The sequence below is a fragment of the Pimephales promelas genome, chromosome 12 (genome assembly GCF_988280905.1).
Source record: "Pimephales promelas chromosome 12, fPimPro1.hap1.1, whole genome shotgun sequence".
Classification (NCBI taxonomy): Eukaryota; Metazoa; Chordata; class Actinopteri; order Cypriniformes; family Leuciscidae; genus Pimephales; species Pimephales promelas.
Genome location: NC_142780.1, coordinates 31,366,259 through 31,381,140, shown reverse-complemented (window position 1 = coordinate 31,381,140; position 14,882 = coordinate 31,366,259). Strand labels below are relative to the sequence as shown.

Sequence of the window (14,882 nt, the reverse complement as noted above, 5' to 3'; positions counted from 1 at the left end):
CACACAGCAGAATCAATTTAGCCTGAGCGTGCATGACAAACTAAAAACTATCAGAGTTGCTCTCCCAGAGAAAAGGATCCTTCATTCAAAGCTCAACCCACTCGGACTGAGCCAACCTGTTGAGCGGATTGTTTAGGGTGTTGGTTTCAGTCAGGCTAGATCAGATTTTTACGTGTGTTTAGGGTGGTTCCTCCACAACCACATTTCAAACTTCAGCGTTTCAGTTTCTTTCTCCTTGATAAAGGTGAGTGATCAATTCTGGACACCATTTTAATGTTTATATACTGAAACATATGTTACGGCTGATGGATTTAGTCAAGTTCATTGTATTCAAATATGATAATTAAGCATTCAGAAACTTTTTAAGGGCTTTTGACGACTGACTTTAATGTGGGATCTTCATATTCTTTTACATACTTTCCAGCTGTTAGTCAATAACGTTTATTTTAAAAAAGAAGAAAGTAAACCTAAAATTTCAAGATGAAAAAATATGTAGATAATCAGACATGATTTGAGTAAAACATTACGGTCTGAAAATCTGAGACCACTAATGAAAATGCACTTTTTCTTCGCATTTTCTACTAATTTCATTTTTAACATTATGCAGAAAAATATAAGTAAAAACTCAAGTTGACAAATATATATACATTTTATATTTGGTTCATCCCCCTTTTGCTTTAATGAAAGCGACAATGGAGTCACATGAGCAAAATATGTTTTTTTCCTCCAGCATGATTTAACATTGAGAATTATGCAAAGAGCATCTTGTGCTTCTATAAAAGCAAGAACAGTCTGTACAAGAGAGTTAATGTAGTCAGTGTTGCACAATTACTTAAAAATTGCTTTTCAATTTTATGTTAGCTTTGGAGAGGGAAAAAAATATTTGGAGGCTTAATAACAAAACAAAATCCAGGTTTTCAAGGTGGTCTCAGACTTGGACCCCACTGTTTGAGTTAGTTTTCCTCCAGTGATTTGTAAACTGGAATGTCAAGCAGCTTCACCGCAGAGAGCAGCTGCGCCCTTGATCGCTGCGACTTTTAAAGATCACAGGCACATACATTCTTTGCTGAACAATAATCCCTTCTTCATTGAATATTATTTGAACAAAATCCAACTGTGTTTTGAATGACAGAAACCTACTGGTGCTACAACATGTAGAAATACCATTTACTATGTTTATAATTCTTGGTGCTTTTTAATATTATTGGTATTATTATTTGAGTTTTATGGACTAAGTGTTGCTACTGTACGTTTGATTCATTTAGTTTACTGAAAGATCTTAGAAAACGTATATTTGTGAACATCTGAATAAGGAACACGGAGGCTTAATCGTGAGCTGGCTGTGAATATGGAAAAGTTGATGAAATCCAGTCGTTCACGAGTAAACAAGTCTAAAGTGGTGTTTAAAGTTGGAGATGCATCCTGGCAGCCCACCGTTTCAGCCTCTTTTATCACAAAATAAGAAAAAATGTAGTTTGACAGGATTAAATTTAGATGCGTATAGCCATATTTTCAGCATTTATTGCATGATGGAAACAGATGTAAGAGGGAGCACAAGGACAGCACTCCATTAACCACTGGAAAGGGTGGGATTGTGGTTTTTCTAACGGTGATTCATTTCAACAGATTGTCTCGTTCCTTCCTGCGTCACTCTGAGTCTGGACAGCAAAGAGCTTGAAAGCGCTGTGAACTTCACTACAAATCTAGTTATATTGAGGACTTTTCTGGAGTAGTTTGTCTGTAAAAACACTGTTGAACTACATGGTTTTACTTTACCTCCATTTTAAACGGCCTGTGCTACTAAAGGGCATCTGTCAGCGTGTTTGTGCTGGAGTGTATAATCATACAATACTTCAAAGTTCACAGCCTGTTCTCAGGGGTGGAATTTCGTTCCTAATATAGCTGTAGTCTGGATTCCTGTGTACATGGCGTGCATCCTTTGTGTGCCATGTGATTGTGTCAAGTTCTCTTATATGGAGTGCGGGGTGTTTGGAAAAAGTAAGTGAGGCCAAATGTGACTTAAGTACACCGATCACTCACACAAATATGTATGTGTATTGCTTGCTTGCTTTCTCTTTTTCATATCCGTGGTAAACATGGTATTTTTTTTATTTATGTAATATCACCACTATTATAAGCCCATTTATCTGTTTATTTATATGCCTATGTGTCTTCTAATTGGGTGGATATTAGACTCTAAAAAGATCTAGTGGTCTATTAATGGTCTAATTTTAATTACAAATCACTGGTCAGGAAATTAGCAAGAATTCAGAAATACTGTAGATAACGTAATTTAGCACAGAATAGCCTTCCAGAAGGAAGAGTCAGTGTTTTTCCACTCAATATTGATGGCTTTAACCTGTTCTTTGGTAGTTGAAAAATGTTTGAGTTTAATGTTAGACCAAATATTCACTATAGGGTTCAAACCTGGACTCGGACCAGCTCAGAGTTGTTCTCAAGCCATTTCTTGTGCGTCTTTGTAATGCAGGAGGATTGTCTTGTTGAACAATAATATCTGATGATTCCTAATTTGTGGGAAGCAAGCCATTATGCAATATTCTCTTGTACTCCAAAGCATTAAATTACTACAGCTAAAAGGCTCCCCACTCAATGACACTCTTCCTCCATGCTTCACTATGGAAGATGCAACTCGTGTTTCATTGATTGATCACTCAACACACAACCCATATTCTAACAAGAACTTCAGTCTGATGATTTTTAAGTAGTGCATTTGCTTCAATTTTGCTAATTTCCTGACCAATAATTTGTATTTAAGACAATACGTGTTTGTTTAGCCATTTTGGGCTTGTCCATTTTCGTGTATATGTATACAACATCTTTACTGCGGATAGGAAAAAGAAACCAAAAAAGAGAACAATGTGCGTGTGGCACTGCCTGCCAGCTGCTACTTCAACATAATTCTCTCCTTTCTTCAACACAGAACATACTCCACCTCCACACACCAGCTGTTGCTCGCAATAATTACTAGATTGGTCAAATTAGTGCAGAGAGGGAGGCGTGTCCATCAACTGGAGAGTGATCAAATCTCCAGCCAATCAAACAGATAGCCTGCAGCTCACACCAGTATGGGGCAGATCAAAGTCTTTTTAGGCAAGTCATGCCACTCGGGCACCATCTTGGCAACGCCTCCGGGCAGCTATTTCGGACTAACAAGACCAGGCTCCTATCTAAATGAATGGGCAGAGAGTCAGACTCAGAACTGCACTTTCACTGGTCACCGGGACATAAAAACTGCATGTATACAAACAGTAATAAAACATGATAAAACTTTCATGACTTTGCGGCAAAACAAGGTTTTAAACGCCTTTTTCCCCACAGCAGGTTATACGCAAGGGTTCTCTCGCTCTCTATCGTGCGCGCGCTCTTGCTCGCTCGCTCTAGATTCCAGGAGATTTGAACTAATTTGCGGGCATCAGGGGGCTGCTATCAATCTGCAGGAGACTCCCGGAACTTCCGGGAGACTTGGGATGTCTGATATTTACACAACTAACACATATCAAATCCTTTTCAAACAGTAAAATATTTTCCGCTGTCGTAAACCTCAACTGTGCGCATGCGTCGGTGGAACCAGACGATAGGCTTATATGTTTCCAGGCTTGACTGTTAAAGGCAGACGATTGGCTTTTCAGAGGGTGGGGCGTGGCATGTGCATACAACCGCCATCTTTGTTGATATAGGTTTTCCCTATAGTTGTATTTAAGGATTGAGGAAGTGGCATGTTTTTATATAAATAGTCTCTGCGCAGATGCAATGCTTTTTAACCAAAAGCGTTTAGCTATACAGCCTCAATTCAGGTGCAGAACTGTAAATAACTGCCTTTAGACTAACTTTGGTCACTAAAACCACCAGTAGTAGACATGATCTAAATATAAAAACTATGATTAGGAGAGAGTGACAACTGTGTTTACTAATTTGTGTCTGCTAGTAAGCTTTCATCCAGACAGAGGCATTTCTGCACTCGATTCAACTCACCGCCATGATGCTATGGGTTGCAAAGGTGTTTATGAATGACTTTTAGCAGGTTGCCGTGTGGTTGCTACATCTCTGGTCTACGGTGTTCTGGGTGGTTGTTAGTGAAGTCGGCTACCTGCTGGACAAAGTCAAAAGCACACAATCATGAGTTAGATCACTTGCCTAAAAGGAATGAAAATTATCCTATAATTTACTCACCCTCAAGCCATTAGGTATAAACTCACAATCAGAGTTATATTACATAATATCCCAGCTCTTCCTAACTTTGTAATTGCATTGAAAAGTCCCTGGTTTTTTCACGCCATAAAAAGTGCATCCCTCCTTCATAAAAGTAATCCATACGATTCCAGTGGGTTTATAAATGCCTTCTGAAGCAAAGCGATGCATTTTTGTAAGAAAACTTTACAAACTATAATCACTGGCTTCTGGCAACGGCCGTACACTTATTCATGCTTCAAAAAATCGGGCACTATTCAATGCCATTACAAGAACCAGGCTATAATTTCATACATCTCTGACTGTGTTCAGCTGAAAGAAGAAAGTTATTTACACCAAGGATGGCTTGAGAGTGAGTGGTGGGGTAATTGTCATTTTTTTGGGTGAACTATTGCTTTCAAAAACAACATATCTGTTAATATATGAGGTGAGAAAAATACATTTTTGCAGTGCACAACAAGTCAGAATTTTAGTAGCTCAAACTGTGCAGGGTGAGTTATTCAGCAAATTGTAATACCTCTATGGTTAGGGGGTTGTTAAAATACAAACTACAAGCACACACAATACAGAACTAAAGTATTGACTTGCTTAGACACTGAGAGTGAGTGATATTCCTTTGTTATCTGGTTTGAATATCTCATTTCCTGAAAGAGGATTTAATTTTGCACAAGAGGAGCAAAAAGGGTAGAGACATTATTCTTTCTAGAATGAATGAACTATGGCAAGTGCAAAAAAAATAAAGAAACAAGGCATTACATTGAAAGAGGGAACAAACAGTTTGTGTATGTCTGTGAGACAAGGAAGTGATGTTGGACACAATTCCTCATTCTTTCCCATGACTCACTTGCTGGCAAGCCAACGTGACCGTAACAGATCACAGGACTTTCATTATTATCTTCGTTCACCCTGGGTGATTCTGCTGGCAGGAGGGTGCTAAAACGTCCAGACTGTCCAAACCTGAAACAAGAACAGTGAGATGAAATGCTTTCTCCTTTTCTCTCAGTTCTTTGTTCAGTAACATGATGAGCTTTAAGAAGGTTGTGAAATACCTAGAAACAGATTTTTTTGCCAGATTCTTGGAAGAATTATCTGTGCACTGCCTGGTACTGATAAAATAACTATTGTCATTTCACTTATTGGCTGCCCTAGTGAAAAAAACCTATATCAAAGTGTATTTAAAATACATTTAGTTCATACCAAGTATACTACAAATTCATAAACATATTTACTGACATATCACTTGAGACTTACTGATATAAATATTATAATTAAACTTTATTTGGAATAGTCCTTTACTGCACAACCGCATGATCACTGTATAATATCAGTCTTTAAATGCAATATGTCTAAAGTATACCTTAAGTATAATTGCCATAGTTCCACTTTAGCATGATGAAATAAATATACTTAAATATATCTTTAGTTGAACATCAGCACTATTTCTACATAGTGTATTAAGTACAAAATTAGTTCTAGTTTAGCAGTGTATCAATTTAGTTTACCAAAAGTACAATTGCAGGGTATTTATATTAAGTACATAAATTATACTCACCTGTCTAGCATAAAATAGCCTACATGTATTTCATGTAGAAGATATTGCAGAACGTTGTGAGCGTTCTACTAAAGCAGCTTATGATTATAGCTTTAAAAGTGAAAACTCTGTCAGTATGCCAACTCAGTTTTTATCATAGACTGTAGACAAAAACATATGTTTTTATATCTTATGAGCCAGAGAACGAGGGCGCAGTCATCTTTTTAAACTTCAAAAACAGATATCTAAAAAACAATTGCCAGTAGACAAGGAAGATTTTAAAACGATCCGTTCATTCATAAATGCGCGAGATCGCAGTGAAAATACCATAATACAGACCGGAACCGGAAAACAAAAAGAAAAGTGTCAGAGCTAGCTACATAACTTAAGGGCACAGGAATGCCATAGCATATTTTACGATATTTTAATACGGTTGAACACTTCAAGAAAGTACACTCGAAATCGTGTTGTTTAGACAAACACTATGGCAGGTAATATTTTTATTTTATACAATAGTTAACGAAACAATACATAGTTCCCACAGGCAAATTAATGTCATGTGACCTCCCCGGAGACGCCATCTTTGAGGGCATTAGTTGCTGTATTTACCATAGTGCTAAGTGTTTGCAAAGTTTTACAAACAAATATTTATTTCTGTTTATAATGTTACGCAAATCATGAAGAGACAACGTGAAATAGATTACAAAGACTGAAAACAAGACAGAGAGAGAGGTACAATACCTCGTCATTTTTGTTCATACAGGACATTATTCAAACTGCAAAGTGTTAACAAATAGCTATTTGTTTACACTCGCAATAAAACACAACATTGTGCTTTTGTCAAACAAATTCTTGCGTGTTTTGAGTGAGTTTATTTCCTGTTTATCCTCGCCAGCCATTAACTTACCTCCGCCGTTGTTCTGACAAAGGCTTATTATTAGTCTTCTCACATCCATGGAGTCTAATGACGGGTATACTGTAAAATCCCGATTTAACTGAACCTCCGGCACGATTTTAACATCCATTGACTCAGCAGGAGATTACTATTTTCACTTTTAAACACGAAACTCATTTCATTTCCTTTTTACTCGCATTGCTTCTTGTTTTGCCATCAGCAATGGCGCCGGTGTTCTGACATTCCATCCTACCCGTCAGATTGTCCTACCAAGGCTTACTGCGCATGCGCACATCAATAATACGTCATTTTTTGTCACGCTGAACAACACGCCCATAATATTTTACTACTTGCGCGAGATCTTCTTCATCTGAAAGTTTTTCACTATTTTTGTCAATTACTATACAAAGATATATAGCAGTAATGAGAACTGTTTACTCTCACATTCATACAAAGCAAATTCATATTAGCATTTTTTTCATGAAAACATTAACGTAAAATCATTCTACTCGTTTATTTCATACTGGTAGGACAATCTGAGGCATTTTGCACTGTAAAATCATACTACTCGTTTATTTCATACTGGTAGCACAATCTGATGAGGTATTTTGCAACGTAAAATCATCCTATCGTTTATTTCATAGGACAATCTGAAGAGGTAACGTTACTTTGCACTGTAAAATCACCGTAACATGGCCTAATAAGAAAATTCGGCAAAGTTGCACAGAAATATTTTATGTAACTTAGTCACAGACGCGAAGCAGAAACGCTCAGTAGGATTTTACGACGAGGTAGGATGAACCGATAGATATGGCTATAATTTTGCGCTACGGTAGGAAAATCTGACAAGGTAGGACAGATCGACAGAACACCGGGTCGGCAAATGCCCGTATGTTGTGACGTCATGAGGGAGTTTCAAACAGTCCAAAAAGAGCAAGTGGCGTTACCTGAATGAATCACTGACTGAGAGTGATCAAAGTCTGATTCTGATCCTGTGAGATTCACGCTCGTACACGTGTTAATAAACTGGATGTGATTTAAGTTTATTAAGTGATTTCAGATTATCAATTGCATTTACCTGTGAAAACAAACCTGGAAAGAGACGTGAGGGTTTGAGGAGAATAACTGACAGCTCATCCAGTCAAACTGATGGATCAGCTTTATTTGTAGGGCAACCTTATGATTTTAAATGATTCGTTTCAGCCTTTTTGAATGGAAGTTCCCCAAACCGGAAGTCCAATCCATAATTCAAAATTTAACAGCTCTAGACACATCATCGCGCCTGCCATCTTGGAACGGTCAGCACGTCGTCACTCACAGTAGCAATCAAAGATAGCCTACAACACTGTGTTTACCGTCTGGTTGTAACTTGTAAATCTGCCGAGATTTAAATTCCCGAAGAAATGTGATAACCTTTCACAGGTGGGAATGTGTTAGTTTGTGTTTTTATGTGTATTAACTAACTCAATATTACAGGTTTAATATGGTAGTAATTTTTTGTATTGTGTTAGTTTAGCAAAATCTTCTACTGACGTCTATTGCAGATATAGATATTCATTAATGCGTCTAACTACGGTTGCAGACGCACAGTCAACGAGTGGAACAAAAGTTGCCGTTTCTAAATTTGTGGGTGTTTTCAAACTAGTTGGTGTTTATCATGCAATGAAAATTATACCCTTCATCTGACCTCTCTGTGTCTGGCTCACCCACTGATCTAACTCCTATTACTGTCCTGCAGAGATCCTTGCAGTAAACTTGCTTTAGTGTCACAGACCGGTGTTTTGACCGTTCTAATATGGCGGACGGCTTATGTATAGTGGCCCATCGAAACAGTTCCTAATGAGGTATCTATGTTTAGATTTCTATTGTTCAGTCCCCCAGAAATGGGGACTGAAATATTGCCACAAAGAGCTCAGACCGTCAGTTTGTAGTCATCACCAAGTCTGCCAAGCAACTAAAATGAAACGTAAAAGTCATACAGTTTTGCACTATATATTTACAAATGTAGCCAACATTCAAGATCTGAATTTTTAGAAGGCTATATTTAAATGTGTTAATTGACAGAACGACATCACTATTCCTTTAACAGACACGTGATATCCCCATTAGATAGCACCTGTTTGCAAATTTCAGGTTCTACACAGAAGCTAGTTTGCCTTGATTTACATAAAACAAATTGATCAGGCACCCATGTTTGAGAACATAAAATGAACTAGGCCTGCTTACTATATTAATGCATTTAATCCATGACGTATCACGTGGCATGGATGTACAAGAAGAAGAAAATTAGATAATTCACATGCAAGATAATAGGGTATAAAAACAGACACAAGGGATTAATTAAACCTCTTTTGGTGACTCTCTGAAAAGATTAACTGCTGCCTTGTTGTTCACTGCTCACGCTGACAAGGCTTCTCTGATCAAAAGACCCAAATACTGGAGTTTATTTTGTCTCAGCATGTCTCTGGTGTGTAAACCCATTACTTTTCCCCTTTTCTGCCACCATGCTTGGAATGGAAGCTGAAGGTGGGGCGAGTTACACCATCTCGTGCTGGTAGGGATGGGCACAGTATTCCCGCTAGTCTCAGAGACGAAATGGAAAATCCCAGCTAAGCTTTGGATTGGTGCTCCAGCGTGTTTCCACGGTGCACCTTTCATTACGATGTAGACGTAAACATGCATTTGTCAGATCATGTAAATCTCCAGCACAAAGGTCATCCTTTATATGAAGGGGTTTAGCGTCTTGATGTGTTTCCTAGCAGCTGTTTTGTTGGTGAACACTTGGTTGCTGAGACGTTCCAGGCCGTTGTTGACATTTGATCCAAGTCTGCTGTGTGTTCTCAAGAGCTGCTATTTGTTGCTTCGGTATAATCAGATCAGATGCATTGGCAAGAACTGTGGTCATTTTATTTACCCCATTTTTGTTGAAGTGAAGCTGGCAGAGGACAACGATTCAGGCATTAAGGGGATTCATGTTATATTTAGAGCATAAGTGGATTGCAAAGCCAAATGGGAATTTGCTCTGATGTACGCAGCAGATACATGATATGCTTTCCAACACTAACTGAATTATTACTTGTGTTTTAATGTGAAAATCTTCAGCTCATATTAACAATTCATTTGACTTTACTGCAATCTGACTTATTATGTCTGACAGAAAAAGGATAATCATTGAGAAAATTGACAATATATTCATTCAATGTATTCCTCTGGAGATAATAGGATCGTAAAGTCAGGTGGCTGGAGGGGAAGAAAAGGTGAAAGCAGAGAAAATAGCAGTTTTGTATTAAAAGTTTAATTTAAAAAAAATAATATTGATGCATCATGCACAATAAGGCCTTCAACATGCATTAAAAGTCATCCCATACCATGATTTTATTTTTTGGGTGAACTATCCCTTTAAGAAAGCAAGTTATAATTTTATGTAGAGCAGATGCATTTTTATTACCTGTAACCTAATTTTGTATTGCAGGTTACAACCACATCGTCATGATGAAGACTTTGGCACTGGTTTTCTTGACACGTGAGTTTAGCATTTTCTGAAGTCTTTGGTTTTAAAAACACTTGCTTGTTGTCCTGTCTCTTATCATAGAAATGTAAATTCATTAAGGTGCTTTAATTTGTATAGACCACAAGTAATTATAATAAACACATACATGTGATCGTTCAATCTTTGGATATTATGTTGCTTATAATATACTAATATGATCTATTATTTTTGTAGTTTTTTCCCTTGTGTTGGCAGAAGGTCAGAAGACAAGTAAGAGATTTCACTTTTCAATTACACTGTTTCTTTTTGTTTCTGTTCTAATCCTTGTGATAAAATAATTTTACACAATGTTGCATGCACTAATTTTAGTTTTTTGTTGTTTCGATTTGGGATTTGTAGCAGAGGAAGACCCCTTCACTTTTGGTGAGTTGCACACATCGTTTGAGTCTATCATCCATAATCCAGTGCTTAAAGAGTTCTTAAGATCTCTCACATTTTGTTTCATTGTAATTTATTCTTTCTCTCACTAGATTATCACAGACTTCGAGTTGGAGGTTTGATCTTGGCAGCAGTTCTGTGTCTGATTGGCATTACTATTCTCCTAAGTGAGTTTGACAAATGTTCAGACACGATTTAACATATATAGGCCGATCTGTTTTCATGTTACATAGCCAGTTAAACCATTAGATGGCGAGAAAAAAAGGTTGCCAGGTCTGCACAACAAAACTAGCCCAATGGCATACTAAAATAAATTGTACAGTATATTTATTTGGCAGAAGTAGGAGTATTATGCTAGTATGGTTCCGAATTCAGTCATTGAATCATTCGCCTAATTTGTTCAAAAACACCAATTATAAACAAAACCACTACTGTGTTTTGGCGATTATGTTTAGATTTACTCATCCCCATGTCATCCAAAAAATATCCATGTTATTCTTTCTTCAGTCGAAAATAAATTAAGGTTTTTGATGAAAACATTCCAGGATTTTTCTTCATAAAATGGACTTCAATGGGAACCAAACGGTTCAAGGTCCAAAAGACAGTTTCAGTGTTCGTTCATTTTGATGAACGAGTTCGAACAGGAGAGTCATCAACGTACATCACAGTACAGAGCAAGGCGACCATTTGAGCTTATAAAACGTAAACTTTTTTTTTTTTTTTTTTAATGAGCGATCGTTTCGCTTGATAAGAACCTTATTCATCATCTGGAATCGTTTAAAGCCCTTTAAACAGTTTGCAGTTTAGACTGAATCTGTCTTTTAGACCTTGAACCGTTTGGTTCCCATTGAAGTCCATTATATGGAGAAAAATCATATATTTCATCAAAAACCTTAATTTCTTTTCGACTGAAGAAAGAAAGACATGGATATCTTGGATGACATGGGGGTGAGTAAATTATCAGCAAAAGTTTTTTTTAAAAGTGAACTACTCCTTTAAGTATTTATTATTTAACTGGCAAAAATGTATGTGTCTAAAATTAAGTTACTCAATATTAACTTCTAGATCATTAAACTTTCTAATTAATAACTGTGGCTTATTTATTATATTTTGAGCTAGCAACAACAGCAGATCCTAAATCCGTGGCATTTGAAACTTTTTTTGACATTTTGACATGAAATGTGACCTGGACATATATTTGATTCAGCCAGCAACCTGTTTAACAACATCCTTTGCCATTATTACAGGTGGCCACTGCAGATGCAAATTCAACCAGGACAAAAGGTATAAAATGAATAATATTGGCTACAGATTTGTGGTGTTTTACTTGTATGTGCATCAAAGTATACTACAGTATATACGCATTGACTAGCTCTAAAAGCGCATTTCTCTTTTGACAGGAGGAGGACAGGAAGTAACGCTCAAGCGATGCTCAATGACACAGGTATGACCGCTCTTATCTGCCTGTGCAACCAGTAACATGAAACCAGTGCTGGTAACCTGGTATAAATCAGAAGTTCCCTAATGAAACACGCCACTTATAAACCTTTGTGGTCTGAAGGCTGTGTGTTCTACGCATGAAATCCATCTGCTAATTATTGCTGTGCCAGTTCCCCTGTGATGCAGTGAGATACAGTGGGTCTGTGCTCAGTGGTGGGCCCGTATGGCCCGTCTCCACAGCATCAGTCACATGGTTTCCAGGATGACTCATAATCTCTCCCCGGGGAGTATTTACACTCCATGATCCCTGAGGGTGGGGTTGGGGAAATGGGATACAAAGATGTGCTATGTCAATGTTTTATTCAGCATCTAATTGTCCACAGCAAAGAATAAAAGAATTCAAATTGAATTTCAATTATTTAAAGGGGCCATGAGTTTCAAATGTGCCTTGATCTTTTGAGATGATGAAAGAGTTCTTTGTGCAAAGAAAACATGCTGTAATTTAAAAAAAAAAAAAATTGAGATTTTTTTTTAAACTAAACTGCAAAAAAAAAAAATTATTGTGGAGGTCTGCAACTTTCTGACATCAGATGAATTGGCATGAAAAACTAAATTAGGCCATTGTCGAGCCAAAGAAACATAAATAGGCTACTAAAAATATATACAATTATAAGTTGATAAGTTAACCACACTCAGGCCTTCTGATAAATTGGTTCCCTCTGTGTTCATAGTGTAAGAGAATATACACTCAAAGAAACGCTTTAGGTCAAATATGGACAAACTCAAACATTGGGTTAAAATGTAATAAAAAATATAACCCAATGGCTGGGTTTGTCCATATTTGACCCAAATTTGGGTTAAAATAACCCATCATTTTTTTAGAGTGTTGATGAATATCCTAAACATGACAAATCAGTTCATTAAATATTTAAATGTGATATTAATTTAATACTTTTCTACTTTACAGCAAGGGCCAGCGAATGCTAAAAACCCGCTGACCTGACCAGAACCAATCAGAGGAGATGGTCTGACTTCCTTTATGTGCTGGTTTATCAGAGGAATCATTTCTCTTTAAGACGAGGAACCTGATACAAAGGTTTTCTGTGTTTTCACTGCTTACCTGCTCTCAGATCACAGAGGAGGAAGGTGAAAATTCATGTAACATTTTGTTGTTTTTTTTATGCCAGATGTGTCTTTGTAATTTCACTTAATATAAATCGATCACCAAAAAAATGTTATGTAAATTGTTTTTTTTTTATCCTGTCAGTAACTGTATTAAATTATGTTGAATGTAGGTATGAAAGGGAAGGCTTTCAATGGCAATGTCCTGAGTCAGTCTCATATGGAATCCTTTAACCAAATATTGCTGTAAGCTGTAGTGAATCCATCCAATATTGCATTGTTGCATTCTGTGTGAAGTAGTTTATGTTCAGACTTGCTGTGCAATTGAGTAATAGTTGAATAAGACGTATGAAAAGATCATGCTCTCAAGAAAAAGAAAAAAAAACCCCATCATATTTACATTTTCATGTGCTTGACTTATTTTCATTGCCAGCCTATTTATCACAAACATGCTAGTAGTAAGAGTTTGTTTTTTTCTGTTGTGTGAAAAATTGTCAGTATCATTCAAACATAAACACTAAAATAAACTAAAAGACACTTAAACAAAGAACACCTGAATCAATGTTTTCTGTTCTCTGTCTCCAGCTGACTGACACCCTACTGTTTCTCAAAGCCTTTAGATGAGCATGCGACAATTTAGCTACAGCCGATAACATGTTATTTCTCACGTCCTTGTCATGCATGTGCAATGTTTTATATTCAGTATAAAAAAAAGGTGAAAATTAAATGTGACTGGGTGGGAAGAAACTGCTAAAAAGAGATTTTTGCAATTAGAATAGCCCAAAATGTACTCAACAGCGCCCTCTACTCACTGATATTTGGCATTACATAGGAACTACACTCTTAGAAGAAAAGGTTCTATAAAGAACCTTAAAAGGTTCTATCAGCGCTACGTATTTGGAACACCTAAAAGGTTCTATACACTCTTAAAAAAAGGGTTCTTCTGGGTTCTATATAGAACCCTGGGGTACCTGGCCAATAGAACCTTTTACCAAAAAAAAAAAAAATGGTTCTATATAGAACCATTTTGGAGTTCCATATATGAAGTGGGGGATGGAACCATTTCTGGTTCTAAATAGAACCATTTCTTCTAAGAGTGTATTATCAGAATACAACTGTCAATATTGATTGCAATGTGAAATACAGTTATGTTTATACACTGACAACCTCATTCTTTAACTACAGTGATTTAGCAATACTAAACAATATTGGTTAGTTGGTATGTGCCGTGTGAATAGAATCACAGTTAGGTCATGACAACTCTTGAGTGGGTTGACCATAGGAAAAGAGAGGTGTTGTATGGTTTGGGTGTTTGTGTAGGAGAGCATAAAATTAAGAGGGGAAAATTAAAATGAATTGAGGAGTGGGCGGGGGGGTCAACCTCAAATCAGAGAGGATGAAAGCAGTGGAAGTTGCCTTTCAGTATCACATAAAACCCGATAGATAAAATGTGGGCCATGCCATGCACTCTTGCTGTTATGAGGTGGTTGTTACAGAGATATGAAACCTCAAGATTAGAGTTGGTTTACCAGCTCACTGTCATAAGCAAACCTGCATTCATTCTCTTTATTTATTGATGTCACTATACTGTGATCTTTCCAAAGAAATAAAAATGTGCTCGTCTCTACTTCCAAAGTAAAATTTCAATAAAATATAGGTCCTGCACTATAAAATGGGCAATAAATAACACACTGCAAAAGAGAAGAAACAATTTGTAAATAAAAGATTATTGGACTATATTTCACAAGAAAATAGTA

At 36.9% G+C, this 14,882-nt stretch overlaps 1 protein-coding gene and 1 long non-coding RNA gene across 2 annotated transcripts; one reads left to right on the top strand and one right to left on the bottom strand.

Annotated features, from left to right (window-relative positions):
- The first annotated feature begins 85 nt into the window (after nucleotides 1-85).
- Nucleotides 86-13,675, top strand: fxyd3 (FXYD domain containing ion transport regulator 3). Its single transcript, XM_039685051.2, has 8 exons — nucleotides 86-244; nucleotides 10,108-10,158; nucleotides 10,360-10,395; nucleotides 10,525-10,548; nucleotides 10,656-10,730; nucleotides 11,811-11,847; nucleotides 11,964-12,007; nucleotides 12,971-13,675. The coding sequence occupies exons 2-8, from the start codon at nucleotides 10,125-10,127 to the stop codon at nucleotides 12,988-12,990; spliced, it is 270 nt and encodes an 89-aa protein (XP_039540985.1). The 5' UTR covers nucleotides 86-244; nucleotides 10,108-10,124; the 3' UTR covers nucleotides 12,991-13,675.
- LOC120488359 (uncharacterized) lies at nucleotides 3,996-7,805 on the bottom strand. The gene is made up of 3 exons (XR_016145785.1): nucleotides 7,714-7,805; nucleotides 5,054-5,166; nucleotides 3,996-4,111 (listed from the first exon to the last, which is right to left on the bottom strand). It is a non-coding gene; the product is annotated as an uncharacterized LOC120488359 (long non-coding RNA).
- Nucleotides 13,676-14,882: the final 1,207 nt, after the last annotated feature.